The sequence below is a fragment of the Calidris pugnax genome, unplaced genomic scaffold (assembly GCF_001431845.1).
Source record: "Calidris pugnax isolate Ruff unplaced genomic scaffold, ASM143184v1 scaffold177, whole genome shotgun sequence".
NCBI classification, from domain to species: Eukaryota; Metazoa; Chordata; class Aves; order Charadriiformes; family Scolopacidae; genus Calidris; species Calidris pugnax.
The window spans coordinates 1219168-1237870 of record NW_015090909.1 but is presented as its reverse complement, the minus strand read 5'-3'; the positions used below and the strand labels follow the sequence as shown (position 1 = coordinate 1237870).

General features: G+C 39.1%; 2 protein-coding genes across 4 annotated transcripts in view; one reads left to right on the top strand and one right to left on the bottom strand.

Moving 5' to 3' along the window:
• Positions 1-4350, top strand: part of IMMP1L (inner mitochondrial membrane peptidase subunit 1) — a 39362-nt gene extending 35012 nt beyond the window's left edge. The window contains exon 6 of the mRNA XM_014949268.1: positions 4190-4350. Coding sequence (XP_014804754.1) covers positions 4190-4258 — 69 coding nt within the window. The 3' untranslated portion in view covers positions 4259-4350. The remainder of the gene's footprint in view (positions 1-4189) is intronic.
• The window catches only part of DNAJC24 (DnaJ heat shock protein family (Hsp40) member C24), a 44137-nt gene continuing 25545 nt past the window's right edge, over positions 112-18703 (bottom strand). For 2 of the 3 annotated variants that reach the window (XM_014949269.1, XM_014949270.1), the window contains exons 3-5: positions 17509-17647; positions 6781-6849; positions 112-5776 (exon numbers count right to left, since the gene is read on the bottom strand). In XM_014949269.1, the coding sequence (XP_014804755.1) occupies positions 5652-5776; positions 6781-6849; positions 17509-17647 (333 nt within the window). In that variant the 3' untranslated portion in view covers positions 112-5651. The remainder of the gene's footprint in view (positions 5777-6780; positions 6850-17508; positions 17648-18703) is intronic. The other variant, XR_001412835.1, reaches the window with a different exon arrangement.

Genomic DNA, 18703 nt, shown 5'->3' with positions numbered 1-18703 from the left:
CCTTCTCCTTCTGCTTCAACAATTCTACAGCTTTATTTCACACTAAATTACTTTTTCATATTATCTGCATTATTAATTTACTCATTTACCAAAAAGAAGAAATTAAGACAATTTCCTCTCCATAAAAAGTTTAATCTTAGAAAAAAGGGAATATGTATTTATTATAGACTTATGCACCAGCTTTTATGAAGCTAGATTTAAAATGCTGCCATTCAGAACAATAAAAACTGTTCTCCATACATTGCAACACATCCACAAAACCATAATTTAGCACAGCTGTAGTACACACACGGGGAGGATCAGATCTTTCCAATTTAACAAAGTTTTATATATTTAATTTACAGTTTTTATGAACACAGCTTAGGACTTTTCAAAAAAAACCTTGCAGCTATTGGCCGTAATCACTAATTGCTTCCCAAACCTCAACTAACATGTCCCCCTCAGCCCCAGCACCGCGTTGTGCCTGACCTCTCCTCTTTCTGGGTAGCATTTGCTGCGAGTTCTTCCCCAGTGTTTATGGAGTGCCCTCCCTTCCTTCCCTCTATTGTTTGCCCTGCCATGCACACCAGAGGAAAAAATGCTGATTCGAAATAGGGCTATTTTTATGACCCAAGTTTTAGCTGGGATTATTAACTGCTGAAACAGAATGATGCTAATATGCTGACAGGCCTCTTAGTAAGAATGTGGCATTAATAATTCAACTGAAAAAAGTATTTCACCAACTGATGTACTAATACAGAAAAACTGCTGTTTACTACTTTAAGGGCACTGATAGCAAATAATCTATGTATGTGGACAGCCATAATTATTCCCAGTATTTCTCCCCAGCAATAAATTTGTGTCCAGCTTGTACCACAACAAGAAAGATGTTTGAGAGACTTTAATGAAGTGCCTGCCAGGACTGAACCCTAAATTTGGCAAGCAGTAAACTCTGTAAAATGAATGGAACTTACACACAGACATTACATACTGAAGTAGCACTTTAGGACTCCAGAATATTGTCTGTTTAAAAAGACAGTATGCAATCACTTGATACTTAATCAAAATAATGATTTAACTAAATTTTATAGCAGTTGTTTTATGATGGTGCATGGGGGAGTGATTATTAACACTTTAATGAGATTTAAGTATATGGTGCCTAACAAAAGCAAAAATGAGTTTATTCTTCAAATGAGTGTTTATAGTTTGGGCTGTTTATGGTAATTCACATTAGAATGCAGTGATCTTGCTATTGTATGTTGCTATTGAACGTTACAGTGAAAGGCAGCAGAATACAGCTAGTCTGCATGGTGGTAGCTAATTAGTAGATCACTGGCCAAGAAGCCTATATATGCTTTTTAACGTGGTCTGGTAGAGTTTTGGCTTCTTTCTCATGAAGAATCTTTTACTTCTGTGAGAATGGAAGCTTAAAGAGGATTGTGGAGAAGCAGATGTAGCAGTGCCTTTGAATGCCAAGTTACATTTTTAGTAGTAGATGCAAAATAATCTAATTAGAAGCAATGGATTTCAACAGGAGAGAGCTTGCACCAAGCTTGTTTAGGCAACTTATTCTTGGCAAAACATAAATGTTAATTCTCTCTGTAGCTTATCAGTGAAGTTAAGACTTCAGAGTCTCAGTCAGTGTTGCTGCACCAGTTTTTAACCTTAATGCAGAAATGATATGTAATTTTATTTGCCCCTTTTCCTCCCTGCCAGCATATCCGCTGCCGCTCTGAAAGACAAGTTCATTCCTTAAAAAGGCCACTGAAATCAAAGTAGCTGAAAATTCAGTAAAAGCCTGGGAGTCCCACTTTGACAGAACTCATGCTTCATCCTGTCCTAGGCAGGATATCCTGTGCATTCCCTGGGCTTAGGCTCCACGCCAAAAATAGACCTGTGCTCTATCTTCAAAAGAGCTAGTTAGCCCCATTTATCCCCCGTCCATCAGATCAAATCTATGTAGGCCAAACCAAAGAGGGCAAGGGGAAATAGCTGCTAATTGGACTAGCCAGTTTGAACCAACAAGTCACAGTCAACTTCTGTCATAACTTTAAAAGACTTGGGAATTACTACACGCAGTGGCAGGTCTTTGTTTCACGGAGAAGGCTTGTTCCATCATCTTTCCAACCATGAATATTGTTTCTCACGTTCTCTCCTGCACACAGACTGGATAAAACATCATTTTTATTCTAACTCTTACTTCTAAGATTACTGTGATGAAACTGAGTTATCAAAACAATATTTAAAACAAATTTGATTACGTTCACTGAAAGAAAGTCAAGTTGCAATAGGTGTGATTTGAGTTGCCTGAAAAGAGATTTGTGCCGTAGCGAATGGCTTAAGATACTTCCTTCTCTGGGCCTTTACTCAGATCAGCTTAGATTTATAACGTGGGATATTCCTGTTCCCTTTTACTCCCGTTTGCCTTCAAGGCCAAACAAAGAGTTGTCACCCAGCCTGCAGCCAGCACGGGCCCTCAGGAGAGCCTTCAGTGCCGTAGCTTTGCTTCGAACCAAGATCACAAACACCCTTCTGTTATTGGTTCGTATCACTGTGTATTTGTGTGGATCTTTAAATAGCTCACTGGCTAATATGCATATTATTTCTGTGTATTTCTGTATATCAGCAGATGTTCCTCATGCTCCTAACTGCTCATCCCCCCCAAAAGACACATATTTTCTAAGATACTTGCACAAGAGAGCTTTAAGCTTTTTTTACATCCTCAGAACTTGAGGTCCTGGAAATGACTCATCTCCTGTCCTCCAGAGGGCCCAGGCACAGTCCAGCTGATGGCAATTTAGCCCAGAGCCCCAAGGGGCCTGGGAGAGGCAAGTCTAGAGAGTGCCTGGCAGCACATGCTGGAAGTGCATTACTCTAGTAGCAAGTTGATGCTATGTCCATCCTTAACTGCCTCTGCCTCTTCTGACGTTGTCTTTGGTGCTGGGGATAAGTCATGGGGTTTCAAATATTGAACCTTGGCACTGTGCTTCCTCTTGTAAACTCAGCAAATTACTTTTGCACTCCACGCAGAAAGCACCAAAAGCTCCTCCTGTGCTGTGGGTGTTCCAGGAATTCAGTTAAGGAGTAAGTTGCTGTTCCTGGAAGGTGAATGCATACTTTACTTAAGATCAAATTCTTAAGAAAAATGAGCAAGATAAACATTGTACTGACAGATGCTTTGGGAACAAGGTAGAGCATCATCTCTCTCTGTTTAGGTCACTTCATCTTGAGCAGAGGCTGTGAGATTTTTATGGGATGAGAGCCACAAAGGGCATTCCTTCTTCAACATCATCTCATTCCCTTCTTCCTGCTGATCCCCTTGTGCCGTCCTTGAAATAACGTGTGCTGAGGAGACACAGGCAGTCAAGGGAGACAAAGGACAAAGCGTAAAAGAATGCCCTTGATTCCCTGCAACTTTTTTTTCCATCCCAGACCAGCCTACATGTAATTAGTGAATGTTCAGAGGAAAGTACTCCTGGGATCACTCAGCAGTATGAGCAGCTAGATAGTTAATTTCTGGGGAGAAAGTTTTTTCTTACTGGTGAGCATTGTTCTGTGACACTTGTGCTTCTACTTGGTTGTGATTTGTGCTCCTTCTTTTTCTACATGGTAGTCCCCTTCTCAGAGGAGCCCCTTGGTTGAGAGCCCTGCTGGTGGCAGGTGCTCCACCCCCTTATACCTCTTTGCATGGTATAAGCTTACCTATAAGCCTGAGGAAATTTTTTTCCAATGTTTGGCGTTTGCCATTCAAATGTCCATCTTGGAAATACAAATGGTCACCTCACAGAACTACTTGCACTGGGAGATAATGTCCATGGTATTCTTTCTTCTCCTAGACGGATCAAAAATATATACTTTGTCTTGTAAGTTCTTAAGAGGTTTACAAGCTGGAAAACTTTGAATTTAAAAGATATTTCCTAGGAATTATTTATTTCCAAGGCTGGACACACCACCCCACCCCCCCTAATTTGTGAGGCTCGCCATAGCAAAGCACGCTGTGTATAAATTAGTGTTGTCTCCAGCCACTATGGAATGATGATTCCTCCTGATATATAGTATTTATTACTCCTGGTAAAACAAACACACAGGTGAGAAAAGTTCATATATCCTGTCAACCAAAGAGCTAAAAAATGGTGCAGGTTATAACAAATTAAAATACTGAACTTTGAGTTGTGATTAAAATCTCTTGTAACTGTATTTTATTTTACAGATCTGGCCTCTGAATGACTTCGGATTTCTACGTGCAAGTCCCAATGGCCATAGATTTCTTGATGATTGAAAGATTTAAGTGACTATGGCCAGCTTTCATAGTATTTTCTACTAAAATCAATGGAACTATTTTTGTTTAGAATAAACACAAGTATTACTTGACAAAGATGTCTCTTTCTGAGATTACATCTAACTTGAAAGTGGGAATGATACACTGCTGCCATCAACACAAATGATCTGGCTCTTACTCTGTTTCCTCTGGCTATTTGCGCTAAGTGCTTGGATTTATTAGAAAGTTTGGGTTTTTACTACAAGCCAAGGTTGGCAGTGACTGTTAACAAGGGATGAAAAAGGCACAATGCACTATTACATTGTCATTGTCACACATCCAGAGCCACACATAGGCTGTGCCTCCTTTAGCAGGTAATGTGGCATGCTAAGATTGGAACTGAGAACACCACCAGTGGGGTTCTGGATCTGCTAGTCACTTATATCTGTTTTTGTAGGGTTTTCCTTAAACTGGCTCCAGTTTGGCCTGGTGGACTGTACGCCCAGTAGGGCCCAGAGCACAGCTTCCCAGTTACTTTTCATCTAAGGATGAAGACACTGTTTATTCAGATGATGGAGAGAGTCAATTTTTTACTATGAGGGTGGTGAGACACTGGCACAGGTTGCCCAGAGAAGCTGTGGCTGCCCCATCCCTGGAGGGGTTCAAGGCCAGGCTGGATGGGGCTTTGAGCAACCTGGTCTGGTGGGAAGTGTCCCTGCCCATGGCAGGGGCGTTGGAACTAGATGATCTTTGAGGTCCCTTCCAACCCAAACCATTCTATGGTTCTATGAAAAAAACTCTCCAAGCTGGATAGTTAACATAGATGCACTGTTCCAGTTACCTGCTACTTCGGACCGAGACAACGAGCCTGAGAGATCTGCAAGTCTCTGCCACCTTTTTCCAAGGCTCAAGTCCTTGTGAGGATTTAATGAAGTTAAATATTTAGCACAGAAATTGAAAATGTTCCTGTTTCCCATTAACGCACCTTGCTCTTTATTATCTTCAAAGCATTCTCAGGTATATGCCTCCTGATTAAATTTTGTCATCTGAGCTGTTAAAAGGATTTAACCTCAGAGGTAGGGCCCAAGGTATAGTTGATATAGACTGAGATACTCCGTTGTTTGCTGGGAAAGAAATTTCATTTAGCTCATGAGCTGTATTCCAGTTGTAGAGAACTTAGTGTTCTCTTGGGGAGGATTTTAATAACGAGCCCTTTAGCTGCAGAAGTTAAAAAACCAAGGCTGATGTCCGCAGAGCTCTGTGAGCAAATGGGCACATTTCCGTTCTTAAGCCTGACTGAACTTGTTCTTGTAGTGCCCCCTTTTCTTTAACATACATTTCTTTAGCAAGTTGCTGTCCCCTGTTTGTCCAGTCTTTTTAAGTTTGTAACTCTTAATGTCCTTGATTGAAACAATCATTGAAGGATCTCGATGACGAGTGAACATGTGTCACAACAAACCAAAGATACGTCTTTGGTTTCACTCTTGAAGATAGTGTAATTCCCACCACAGCGACATGAAAGAGTGTAACATTGTTCATCTGCCAAAAAAGAAAACAAAAAAGCCTTTAGTGCTTGAGAAGAATCAAGAATTTATTCTGGATTTTCTTCACAAAGCTGTTTTTAATAACAAATGACCTCCCGCTGCTGGACTGTAAATGTCAGTACCTGTGCTACCATTTGTTGCCCAAAAAATAACTATAGTCTTAAAATCTTTCCATGCCTGTGAGGCATTCTTACACCAAACAGCCAGGGTCAGTGTAGTCTCTTTAAAAAAAGGCAAATAATAAGAAGGTGCACATCAGTGAAAGAGACAGATATTAAAAGAAAAAACTGAGGGGTGTTAGTCATCCGTCGGGCAGATCAAGGATGGTTCCAAAAGAAATTAACCCAGGAAATAAAAATAGAACAGAAGAAAGGAAAGTAGATAGGATTTCCTCCTTCAAAAAAATGGGAAAAAAATCAGCCATTCAATTCAAAAAGCAGGTAAATGACAAAAGCTAGAGGGAAGTATATATAATATGTCATATGTAATATACTTATATATAATATATGTAAAATATATATATACTTATATACTATAGTGTATATATAGGGTATAAATAAAGCTAGAGGGACATAATATAAAGGAGGGAAGTAACAGTCAGATGAAAAAAAAGTCTGTAGGAAAACCCTTGCATTCTACCATCAGAGAAAGAACAAGAAGATGCACAAGACATTAGGGAAGACTCTGGAAATCTAAACACTCAGTTACACAACCAGGAGAGAGCGAGATGAGAAGTGGTACCACAAGCTGGGGCAAGGAGGTGGGGTGGGAAGAGATGAAGAAGGAATGCAAAATAAACATCACAGAAAGTTAAGTTCCAATGCAGGTAATTACAGAGAACAGAACAGCCAAATCTGAGGCAAATACAAAAAAATAAGAACTTACAATAAGACAACATAATGATGTAAGACATACATCATGGTATAAGATGCAGAAAAGATAGAAAACATTTGCAGTGACAACGAAAGGCTCTGGGAACAAGTGGTAGGGCACTCATACCTTCATTCCAGGACATATCCTCAAGACATATTTGTGCGTGTAGTGGCCATTCTTTTGTCAGATTATCTTCTATAAAGAAAACATGACAGATGTTCAACCCTGATAACACACAGGTCCTTATTTCTTCCTGATAAATTAATAGTTTTATATGCCTAGCAGTTAGTCTGGTCCCCACTACAGAGTCTCATACCTACACCACCTCATCAGTTAAAAATGCAGTTCTCTAAAATTTTAGTTAATTTAGAAAATATCCTACTGTAGCCAGGAGAAGTAAATGGTGAAGATGTATTACTGAAATTAAGACACTACTGAAACCAGTACTTTTGCGCATTAGGGGCCAACTTTTGTTTTAATATAAATCCCTTTTCAAAGCCTGGCTGTAACTACACTTCCACAAGCTGAAATTGTCAATTGTCAGCTTACCTGTGCTTTTCCCAAAATCACGGAAGGGTCAGAAGGGACGTCTCAAGATCACCTAATGAAACCCTCCTGCACGAGCAGGGTCAGCTGCAGCAGGCTGGATTTTACAATCTCTCCACAGATGGAGACCCCACAATATCTCTTAGGCAACCCATTCTCCCATGGACAGGAGATGCCAAATAACTCCCTCCCAATAAGCACCAAGTAAACGTTAGGGTGGTGTGCCAGAAGAACACCAAGATTCCTGCAAAAAGATATTCCTAACAATAGATCAATGAAAAACACTTTTAGGGGAAGACTACAAGTCATCTTCTATGATGACGAGTGTCTCAGCACAGAGAGGTGGTCAGTTCTGGTCTGCACCCGTGAGATCTGCTGCCATTTGATCCCCTGGGTTCTTCCAGCATCACGTGCAGCATGAAATGAGAAGTGTTCAATAAACTGAAATTATCCAATGCAAACTGTGCAATAGCACGCTCATATCTGATGTACCAAGTTCACACCAAGTTCCTTATCGTGACAATGTAAGATTTTGCCAACAGAGTGACAAGTGAAGCCATAAAAGGTAATATTAAAAGGAAAAAAAAAAAAGCACATAACCCCTCGCAACTTATTACACAAAAGCTTCCAGCTGCTGCCTGACACCTGGAAGCTCCAACTCTCCAGATGCTGTTTTAAAGAACCAGAAATGCCTGAAAGCTGATCGTTAGCACATACACAGAAATGCCTTAGGTTTGGCAAGGCTCGGGAGCTTAGTGCTTGTTTAAGGTTTAAATCAGGTTGTTATTGAGAGAGTAGGTGTTCCTTCTCTCGGTGAGTTTTTAAACAACTTTTATAGTTGAATAACATCAAGCTTTCTAGAGCAGACAGTGTTGTCTACAGCTTTCTATGAAAAGTTGGCACTGAAAGAATTTCTTCTTCCAGAACTACTTACTAAGCACTTGCAGAAAAGTCAGAGACCCAGATTATTTTATGTTATTTTAATTCCCAAGAGATTTCCCTACCCAATCACTAGATTGTGAGGTTTTCTAAATGGTTCCCAGCTGCTTCTACATAACTGCTCTTTGCTCTGGACTGAGATGTAGAGACAAGGGATTTCACAGCTACCTGCTCCAACACCACCCCACAAAAACTGCACAACTCCAACCTGTATCCCATCAGATAATGGAGTATTTCCCTTTTTGTCACCAAACATCGCTCCTCCGATTGCAACCACCTTACTCTTCAGAAGTTGGGCTTGAACCATGAAGTAGTGGCTCAGAACAGACACACATCAATATTCTCTTGGTTGATTTCACACATTAACTGTCCCAAGAAAGCTTCCTACCTTAGGACAAAACAGTGTAAGTTGTTGCAAAGCAATTTAAGGCTACTATGAAAGTATAATCCTAGCAATAGCTAATCACAGCTATCTCTGTAGTTAATTATCTGAATTAACTATAAAATCTAACCAATCTGTTTCGTTGGTTTTCTGGGGCTCTTTTGCTGTTTAAATTATTTTTTAAAATTGTTTCCCTTTCATAGCTTTTAGCAATTTTAAAAGTGTAATATCATAGATATAAGTACTAATGTAATGTACCAGTCATGAAATGAACACCTTGCATTTTAACTATCCTTATGTATAATTAGGGGAAAAAAAGAGAAAAGTTAATACTTACATTTTGGGTTTTTAAATTGATCATTTAAGGCCAGTTTAAAAAAAAAAACAAACCAACCAAATATTATGTCCCGGTCTTTATTTTGCAACTAAATGATATTCTAATTTTTAACAGAAAGGTGCGTTCTATATCCTTGAGAATGAGCTTCATCTAAATTAGTTTTAATGAAGGAGATTAAAACAAATCAGACACACTGGAAATAATCATAGAATCAATACAGCCTCTTTGATGTTACCTTTGCTGAATTAAAACAAATCAGACACACTGGAAATAATGATAGAATCAATACAGCCTCTTTGATGTACACCTATTCTGTAATGAAAAGGTCAGAATTAAAAGAAAATTAACCCACTCACACTTAATGCTTTACTGCTGTCAAAGAAAGGGGAAAAAAACATAATCAGCAAGAGTGTAAAGATGAAAGACAACTGGAAGATATACCTGTCAATCAGTCACTCTCTTTGTTGTGCACACTCTCAATTACATAAACAACACCTATGGGTAATGTTTTAGTTATGAAACACAGTCACATTTTTCATACCACCTGCTCAGAACATTAGCTAACTGCATGAAATTTCCAAAATAAAATAAAAGGGAAGATGGTCTTAACTCATGCAAATAACTCCAATGTTACTTGGGGTTAGACTGGTACAGCCTTCCAGCTACAAAACATGAGAAGGGGAATAGTGAATGTCCTGAGAACACCCACAAAACCACTCAGAGAGGCCTCCTGTGAGGTAAAGATTCCTCCTCCTCTTTCTTGAGAAAGAAAAAAAGCAGAGATCAAAATGAAATCTGTCCAGCTACCTACATACCTTCAGGTTCCTCTCTCCACTGGGGTGGAAGATGACAATACTGCAACTGTGAGAACAGTGTGAAAAAAGCCAGTGCTTCCTATTTCACCTGTTTCTTTTAATACTTGGAAGAAAAATTCACAAAGGAAAATGGTCTCTTAGGTTGTAGGAAGGACACATTTTCCTAAGCTTCATGTGTAGGTAGCAAAAAATGAGTTAAGAGAAACAGGCTTTCCTAGTTGGAATTCACAAAGTGGGGTTTAACTCAGAACAAGTTTTGTAGGATGGGGGGTGGGGGCTGGGTCACCTCTTGCTGGCAGAAAACACAAAAAAAGGGCAGAAGGACCATGTGCCACCACGCAAAGAACTGGGGAGATGTGAATTCCTGAGGTTACCATGCTTCAAGTGAAGTGACTCAGGAAGGCAGCGGCTGAGAAAGTCTACCTTCTCTTCTATTCCACACACAGCACAGGACAAAGCCCAGGAACAGAATTTCAACCAAGCTTTTCTAATTCAGTACTGCAATTGTCATTTTAAAAATAAACAACAATTAAAAAAAAAAATAATCAACAGGCAAAATTAATCACTCATACACTTCCCAGCCTGAACAGAGATCATTATTCCTAATCCGATGCTCAAATCTGAAAGTCTTGCTGGTTGTCTCAAAAGATGTAAATTTTCAATTAGTACTTGACTTGAGGAAGTCTGCAAACAGCACATAATCCAGTAACCGCTCCTTTTAATCCCTTTTGTATGCTGCATTTACTTGCTTAGCTGGTTCAAGCAGGAAAAACTTATTTTCTGGAGCTCAAAAAGCCATTTTTTAAATTCTAGTTCTCCTATTAAATACACTACCCAATATCACAGAATCACAGAATCGTAGTGGTTGGAAGGGACCTCAGAGATCGAGTCCAACCACAAAAAAAAAAAACAAACCCAAACAAAAAACAAACAAAAACCCCACCCACCCACCACCTAAACACACAACAACAACCAAACCAAAACCATCACCCACCCACACAACATCCCACCACAAACCAATAATCTTGGGCACTAGAGCATGCCCTGAAGAGCCATGTCTACACGTTTCTTAAATACCTCCAGGGATGGTGACTCCACCACCTCCCTGGGCAGTCCATATAATATACCTTAAGAGACAAGAAACCAATTTAGCCACTTACTGAAAAACAGAGGCAAAGCCCAGTACGAGCTCAGGGAGGTTACAAGCAGAACTACAAGCCTAATGGCCAACACGGAGCGTGGTAGTGACTCTAATATTTCTTGTGCTTGTCCTTATTTCATCTACATCATTATTATTATAGCCATGAGTTCCTCGTTAGTGCTTCTCTGAAGTAAATCTGTGTCTGATTTTCCCTTCCTTGCTGGAGGAGGAGGTTAAGATGGGTATTGTTCCAGAGCTCTGGGGCAGGCTTGCTCACTTGTGGTGGCTACTCAAACCACAGAACTCCACATACCAAGCTGTACACGTCAGGAAAACTGTGAGGACCCCATCATCTCCCATAACTTCAAACCCAAATTTTAATTCCCAAGAAGTCCAGCCTGCCTGGCTTTGCCATCTATTGGATTTGTCTGACAACAAGAAGTGAAAGGATTCTGCAGCTCCATTGTCTCAACTGCAGGATCTAAGAAAACACTGGCAGGCTCATCAGAGAGGTTTATGAGCCTGCAATTCAAAGAGATTAAAAGGAAAAATCTACTGAGATTCTTTCAGGCTACAGAACAACATTAAATAACTATTAGCAGCTTGGTTCAGTAAAGCTTTACTAGAGCCCTTGCTGGGTCATTCAGAAGTTGTAAAAGAGGAAAGGTATTTAAGTTTCACTTGAGGATACAATAAATATTTCTTGGGCTATTTAAGGCTGAGTTTTAGGAAAAGGGTTGCAAGCAGTAAATGGAAATTTAACCCTTTTAACAGTTTATGGTAATAGTAAAAATAGTCATAATACTTTAAAGATTTTTCTAGCTCTTTATCACTCATATATTCTCAGGGTTGATTTTTTTTTTAACCAAACACATAATTTAAAAAAGTTCAAAAAAAATTTTGTCAATGAAATATTGTTCATAGCATCTACTCAGCATCAAAAGCATCACAGTACTCAAAACATCGACGTTTTCACAAGTTATTTTTTTCTAATGGACTGTTTAATTTTTAAATAATTACTTAAGCTTCAGTCTCTTGCACTCATTTAAAATAACCATGCTTACTTTAATTTGAAATCTTAAAAAGTCACGCGCTAAGAATTTTCATAACAAAAAGCTATATTTGTTAAAAAACCACAAAAGAATACTGCTTAGCTTGTAGCCAACACAGATCAGAATTGAGTTCCAGCAGTAGCTGAGGGTCTACAGCCGTGACATCCATGCGCTTCTGTCACTTAAAGAAAAGCCCACTGAAAAGCCCAAGTTAACAGCCATCTTAAAAGCTTTATTTTAGTCTGAAAGTATATTTTTAAGAAGGAATTTTTTTAACAAGGAACAACTGAACTATGCTGCATTCATTTTTTTCCTTGCTGATAATAAGGTAGGCAGCTGAACACCTTGACATTTCTGCTACCCATTAAAAGCATTTTTGCCGGCTTTCGTCTCGCTGCTCCTGCTTATTCTCGTAGTGGATGTGTAAGGTCATTCTTCTGGCATCCTATTTACCAAATTATGTAAGGTATCTTGATGTCTAACACAGAATCCTCACTCTATTGCTGGAGCAGGAGGGAACGCTGGATTAACGGGAAAGTGACCCTCTCCAAACCAGCCTTTCCAGTTCACTGTACTGGGAGAGGAATGGGGAAGGAGCAAGGTCGGGGGGGAGGAGCTACCTTCTATTTGGCTTTCATTTTTCTAATTTATGACCACACCTTTCTAAACCTGGAGTAGAATCTTAACTGAGAGTGAGGACACATCCTCAAAGGTTTTTCAGGTTTTAAAGAGGTCGGTTTGTCAGTGGGAGCTGAATTAGTGACAAAATATTTTAAAATAAGCTACCTGAGGCTAACAAAAGATTTTTGTTGTGCCCCACTGCCTAAAGGAAAGGTACAGAGAGGATGGGACCAGCATCGTTCTAAGAGACAAATGGTATAAACTGGAACACTGGCAATTCCTTATGTCTAAGAAATGAAGCAAGAACAAAGAAAATTATGCTGGAATATGTATTTCATGTATGAAAATTGTATCTGCAATGTTTTTCTAAAAATGTAATTTAAAAATTGAAAATCAAAAGGAGGTACGTGCTAAGATGTGAAAACTCCTACTGTTGATTACATTCCCCACCCTACCAACCCTTCTGCTTTATGGGCACCTGTGTCCATCATCACATAAAAACATTCTGGACAGAATCTCACTGGAGCCTTACGTGGAAAAAACTTTAGATTCTTAAATTTTTCCACCCTCTGCTCCAAAAACATATACAAAGCAATGGGTTTTAGGGTCAGTCCCATTACTAGCTTTGCATTATTTGCTATTAGTGTCAGAAATTTATCAAACTAATCAGTTTAATTATTTATTTTTAACTGTGACCTGTTAATCAATCATTATTAAAATGTAAAAGTAAATAGTAAAATTAATTACCCTTAATTATGCAATCATTTAGATACAAAATTCCTGTGTATTTAAATCCTGTGTATTTAATTGTATCATCAAAATATATCATCAAAAATCCACAAAAGTTGCAGGGCTGCTATTCAGAAGGCCCTTGATAGGATACAGAAATGGGCTGACAGGGACATCAAAGGGTTCAACAAGGATTAAGTCTTGCATTTGGGATGGAATCAGAATCACAGAATCTTCTAGGTTGGAAGGGACCTTAAAGAATAACCTAAAGAATAACCTAATGCAACAGTCCAGTCCAGGTTGGGAGACAAGTGGCTGGAAAGTAGTTTTCCAGAAAAGGACCTGATGGCCCTGGTGGACAAGTTCAACATGAGTCAGCAGAGCACTCTTCTAGGAAAGGCCAACCCCACAGTGGGCTGTATTAGCAAGAGTGTAGCCATAGGTCAAGGAAGTGATTTTTTTTACCCTTCTTACTCAGCACTTAACAAGACTGCATCTGAATCCCATGTCCAGTTATGGACTCCCCAGTGCAAAGTCCTGACATACAGGAGCAAGTTCAGAGGGCTGCCAGCATGGTCACAGGTTGGCACAAACGTCATACAAGTAGAAGCCAAAAGAACACGGGCATCTCATTGTCTACAACTACCTAATAGGAGGGTGTAGAGAAGACTTCTCAGAGGTGCACACTGGTAGGATTAAAAGTGAAAGACACAAGTTGCAGAAAGAGTCCTCATATCTGACTTTATAGAAGGAAAACATGTTTTGAATCATAGAACACCAAGTTGGAAGAAACCTCAAGAATCATTTGATCCAACCTTTCTTGGCAAAAGCAGTCTAGACAAGATGGCCCAGCACCAATTCTCTCAGCCTTTCCTCATATGGCAGGCTTCGCAGTCCTGGGATCATCTTTGTGACCCTTCTCTGGACCCTCTTTGTTTGCATAGGGTGGACGACAACTGAACACAGTATTCCAGGTATGGCCTGACAAGCACCGAGTGGGAGAATTATTTTATCTCTGCTGATGATACCCTTGTTGATGCAACCCAGCATTCTGTTGGCTTCCTTTGCCACAGCAGCACACTGTTCACTCACATTGAGCTTGTTGTCCACCAGGACAACCACATCCCCTTCCACAGAGCTGCTCCCCAGCCTGTACTACACTCCTGGATTATGTTTTCCCAGGTGCAAGACCTTACACTTCTCCTTGTCAATTTTGATTCTGGGTTCGTTTTTTTCACTTTGTTTATTTTGGTTTTTCTACTATGAGGGTGTTCAAACACTGCAACAGGCTGCCCAGAGCAGCTCTGGAATCTCCATCCTTGGAGATATTAAAAACTAGGTTGGAGAAGGTCCGTGCAACTGACCTACATGGACTTGCTTTGAGTAGAACATTGATCTAGATGACCTATGAAGGTCCCTTCCAACCTACATGACTCTCTGATTCTGTGAAAAGTGTTTTGTTCTTTCAAACTGTATCACAAAAGCAACAGCTTTCAGGGTTCAGGTGACCTCTAATATGAAAACCATAACAGTTTTTCCAAGCTCACTGAAAAACTTTTGGTAATTATTACTGTCAAACTTTATTTTAACTGCATATTCATCTTTTCTAAATGGGATACTGAACAAAGAATGGAAAAATCTCTAAGAAGAAAATCTGTTGAGGAAAAAAAAAAGTCAATTCTTAATAGCTAAATTGTTACGCAGCTTTTTTTCCATCCCCCAAAATTTTCACAGGGATTGGAAGCAAAAGATTCACCATTATAAGAAGGTATTCTAACATCATTAATGAAATGCCAAAACAATGAATTGGAAAAATTTTCACAAAACATGCAAAAAAACCAGTTCTTGTAAGATTTCCAGACCAGAGAGGCTTGGATAAGTATTTAAGCCAAACATCTAAAGAGTTTGAGGTTTGTCCTTTCCTCTTTAATACCATGGCCTGAAGACACAAAAAAATTAGTAGATCAGTGTGATACCTTCAGAGAGCAGCAGTATCAAGATATGAAAGCACATGTGCTTGTTATTCTCAACAAGTCGATAAAAAACACCAAACCACAAATAAAACCATAGAGCCCCACAGAAATTCAGCTTCTTAGAACTTCTCTAGCCACTGGATTTCTGGGCCAAGCAATTAATATTTGGTTAGTATAAAACAAGAAGGTACATACAAATAAACAATCTGTGAAATGGGAAAAAGACTAGAAAGCAAAGAACTTCCTGCTGGCATCCTTCAGGTTCTGCTTCCTAGGCCTTGCACTCTTACTAACTTGCTTTTTTATGTCTTCCATCACTATTCCCCTTGGCTGCTGTCTCAATTCCTTTGTTTTTCTGCGTGTTTACAGCAGTGCCTACGAATTTGTCTAGAATCATGACTTCAGAAGCAGCTTGATGGGCATGCAAAGAACTAGAATGTATTTCACCACCATTTTGCTGCCAGGGAACAAGCTGCAAAGAACACAGCAACACCCCACATGTATGTTACATGTGGCTTAGTTTGAAACAGCAGGCCCTCTGTGAATGGCAGCCTCTCTATTAAATCGTATCTATCCCATTACCAAATACCTGTGTAAATAAACACACATTTTGTTTTCTTTATTTACTAAGTCTTTTTTAAAGAATCTTGAGATTGCTTTTAGAAGAACTCATCTGGATGCAGAAGAATCTCAGGAAATATAGATAACCTTTAAAATACCGTAGAATAAATTTTGTCAAAAATAATTTATAGCAGTATCCTTGAGTTCCATGGGAAAACAAAGTAGCTTATTAAATCTTGATGTAGCTCTCTACTTCTGTGGATTAACCTGACCCAAGTGAAATGGAACCCCATGGTCTATATTTAAGCTTTAGGTAAAACTCACAAAAGACTTCTAACTTAATCTCTAATGTTTCTTTTTTCCTGTGCATGTACAATTTGTGAAAATGGAAGACAGAGCTGAGGCTACAATGCTAAGAGTACAATAGGATGAGAGCACCGGGTAGCAGAAATTCCTCTTCTGGCATTTAAAAAAATAAGTTTGAGACAAAAAATTTATTTAAGTTTGATCTTAAGACTACAACATAACACACAGCATAACAAATTAGCACAAGATGCAATTTTTTCCTTTCTTTTAAAATATTTATTCAACAATTCTGTTTGCACTCCTCCACCTTCTTTTCCAAACCCCACACAAAGTCTGCAACACAAGATTATTTAACTAGAGAATGCATACTGGGTATATACAATTATATATCACTCTTTTTATCCTGCAGTGATGCATATCTGCCAGAATGACTAAGCCTTTGTCTCTCAAAGTTCTGGTATCCGCAGCGGCAGGGGAGTTAAAAATCAGCACAAGAGAGAAAGGTCTGATGGTGTGCCAATGTACAATGGAAGAGAATTCAATAACAAGCTGCAGAGACAGTGGGCTTTTATCAGACACATTCAAAAGTGGTGGTGGCTACACGTCAATGCTGGACCAGAGTGTGTTACTGCAGAGTGCCACTGAGTGTTTTCCCCACAGGCAATACACTATTATTGACTCCCCCCATTAACATGTAGGGTGGATATACATTTATTGAAGGTTCTAATGGAAGGCTGAGGGACTCCTATCCTGAGGCCAGAGCAGAAAGACAGCCTATCACTTCATGTAATGGTAGCCCATGTGTGACAGACCTGACCTACATTTCCCCCCTTTCTTTCTCACAACAGCCTGTCACTGTTTTAAGAAGCTATTTTCTGAGAGGTATAAAAAGAAATGCATGCTAGGGCTGCCTAGTTAATGTGTTATATTGGAATATTATTTATAAACCTGCTTTAAAAAGACTAGTTTAGACTACAGATGAATTATGAAAGCCACCACAACACACACAGCCAAAAAGAATGTGTCTTAATGATTCTGAAGTGCTTATAAACCCACACACATTAAACATTGGGTATAAATGGATTAACACCTATATCTAAGATACTGCAACAAAATGTAGCATAAGACTTAAAATTAAGAACCCTTAATGAAGCTGCCTTAATAAAATAAATAGGGCTAAGGTCTGTAATTAGTATAAATTTCATATTCGTTCAAATTATTAGGAGTAACGCCACCTAATGTTCTGTTGGAAGTAATTCCATGTTTTCACTGGCTAATGTATGTGTAGCAAAAGCTATAAATAATGGATCCGCATTCGAAAGTAGGACAAGAGCGAAAGAAACATTTGGTTCAGCAATAAACAGCATTTTAAAATACCATCTAACTACCACTCCCAGCCCCTGCTTATTTAAAGAGCTGCTGCCACTCCAGCACTCCTTGGCAGGAACCTACCACGCTGCTGCAGGTCATACTCTTTTTTTGTCTCTTCGTTCCCTAGAATTTTCCACGCTTGATCGATTTCGATGAACCTCTGCACGCGCTCCTCCACTTCTCCTGCTGGCACATCTGCCTTCTGTTTGTCTGGATGATACTGCCAATCAAAAAAAAAAAGAAAGAAAAAACAAGATTAAAAAAAGTTGAGGTGAGGGGAGTGGAAGCGAGGAGGGTGGAAGAGGAGCAATCAATAATGCATTTGATATTCAGTTAAAAGGACAGAGAAAAGGAGAAGGTCTGAGCTCAGGTGCCAAAGGAAGGGAGACAACGATGCTGGGCACAAGAGAAAACTGCCAATTTAATTAGACCACTGAAATGGCAACAAAACCACCAGTGGCACAAATGTCACCAGGCGCACTGACGGCATTTTCTGGATAATTTGCTGATGGAATCATTGGTCTTATGGACAATTTACCTAGAGAGAAGGACTACCATAAACAGAAATAGGTACATGCAGAGAACCACGACATGGGAACAGCAGGAGGTGCTGTAGGTGCTAGCAGCTCTCCTAATATTACACAAAGCTGATTTAAACGATGCCACCAATGTTTAGTTAAGGCTATTACAGGTAAATTGAATAGTGTATTACATGTACCTAGCTTTAAAAAAAAATATATTTAAAAGTTAGAGTATACATTAGCAAACATAATTTATAATACATGTAATTCTACTTTTGAAAATATGCCTCAACATCTTTAGTTTCTTCCAGTTCAGTGAATCAATAGCCCTTCCAAATATTTAAAGTCATGGATCACTGGCTACAGAATTGTGTCATTTTAGTTAAGAAATGGTTATTCAAGGACATGGCTGCAAGAAATCCCATGTTACATGGGCAATAATAATTAAAACGGTAACACATTTTCGTTACCATTTGTTCCATAGGTTCTGAACAGAGCATTCTGACTTCTTTTTGCTTCAAATGTCTACTGAAAACAAACCTTCAAAGCTCCATCTTCCCATAGCTTTAATTCACCTCCAGAAACCTCTTTTTTTGATATTTTAAATTATTATAAGTGATGGACTAACAGGAACGAGCATTTAAGATGAGAAAGTGGCAATATAATCAGACCTATCAGCTCTTAACTGTGTTATAAATCAGGATATCCATTATTATGGAGCTTTAACTTCTGCCCTTTATATTAATATTGGCTGG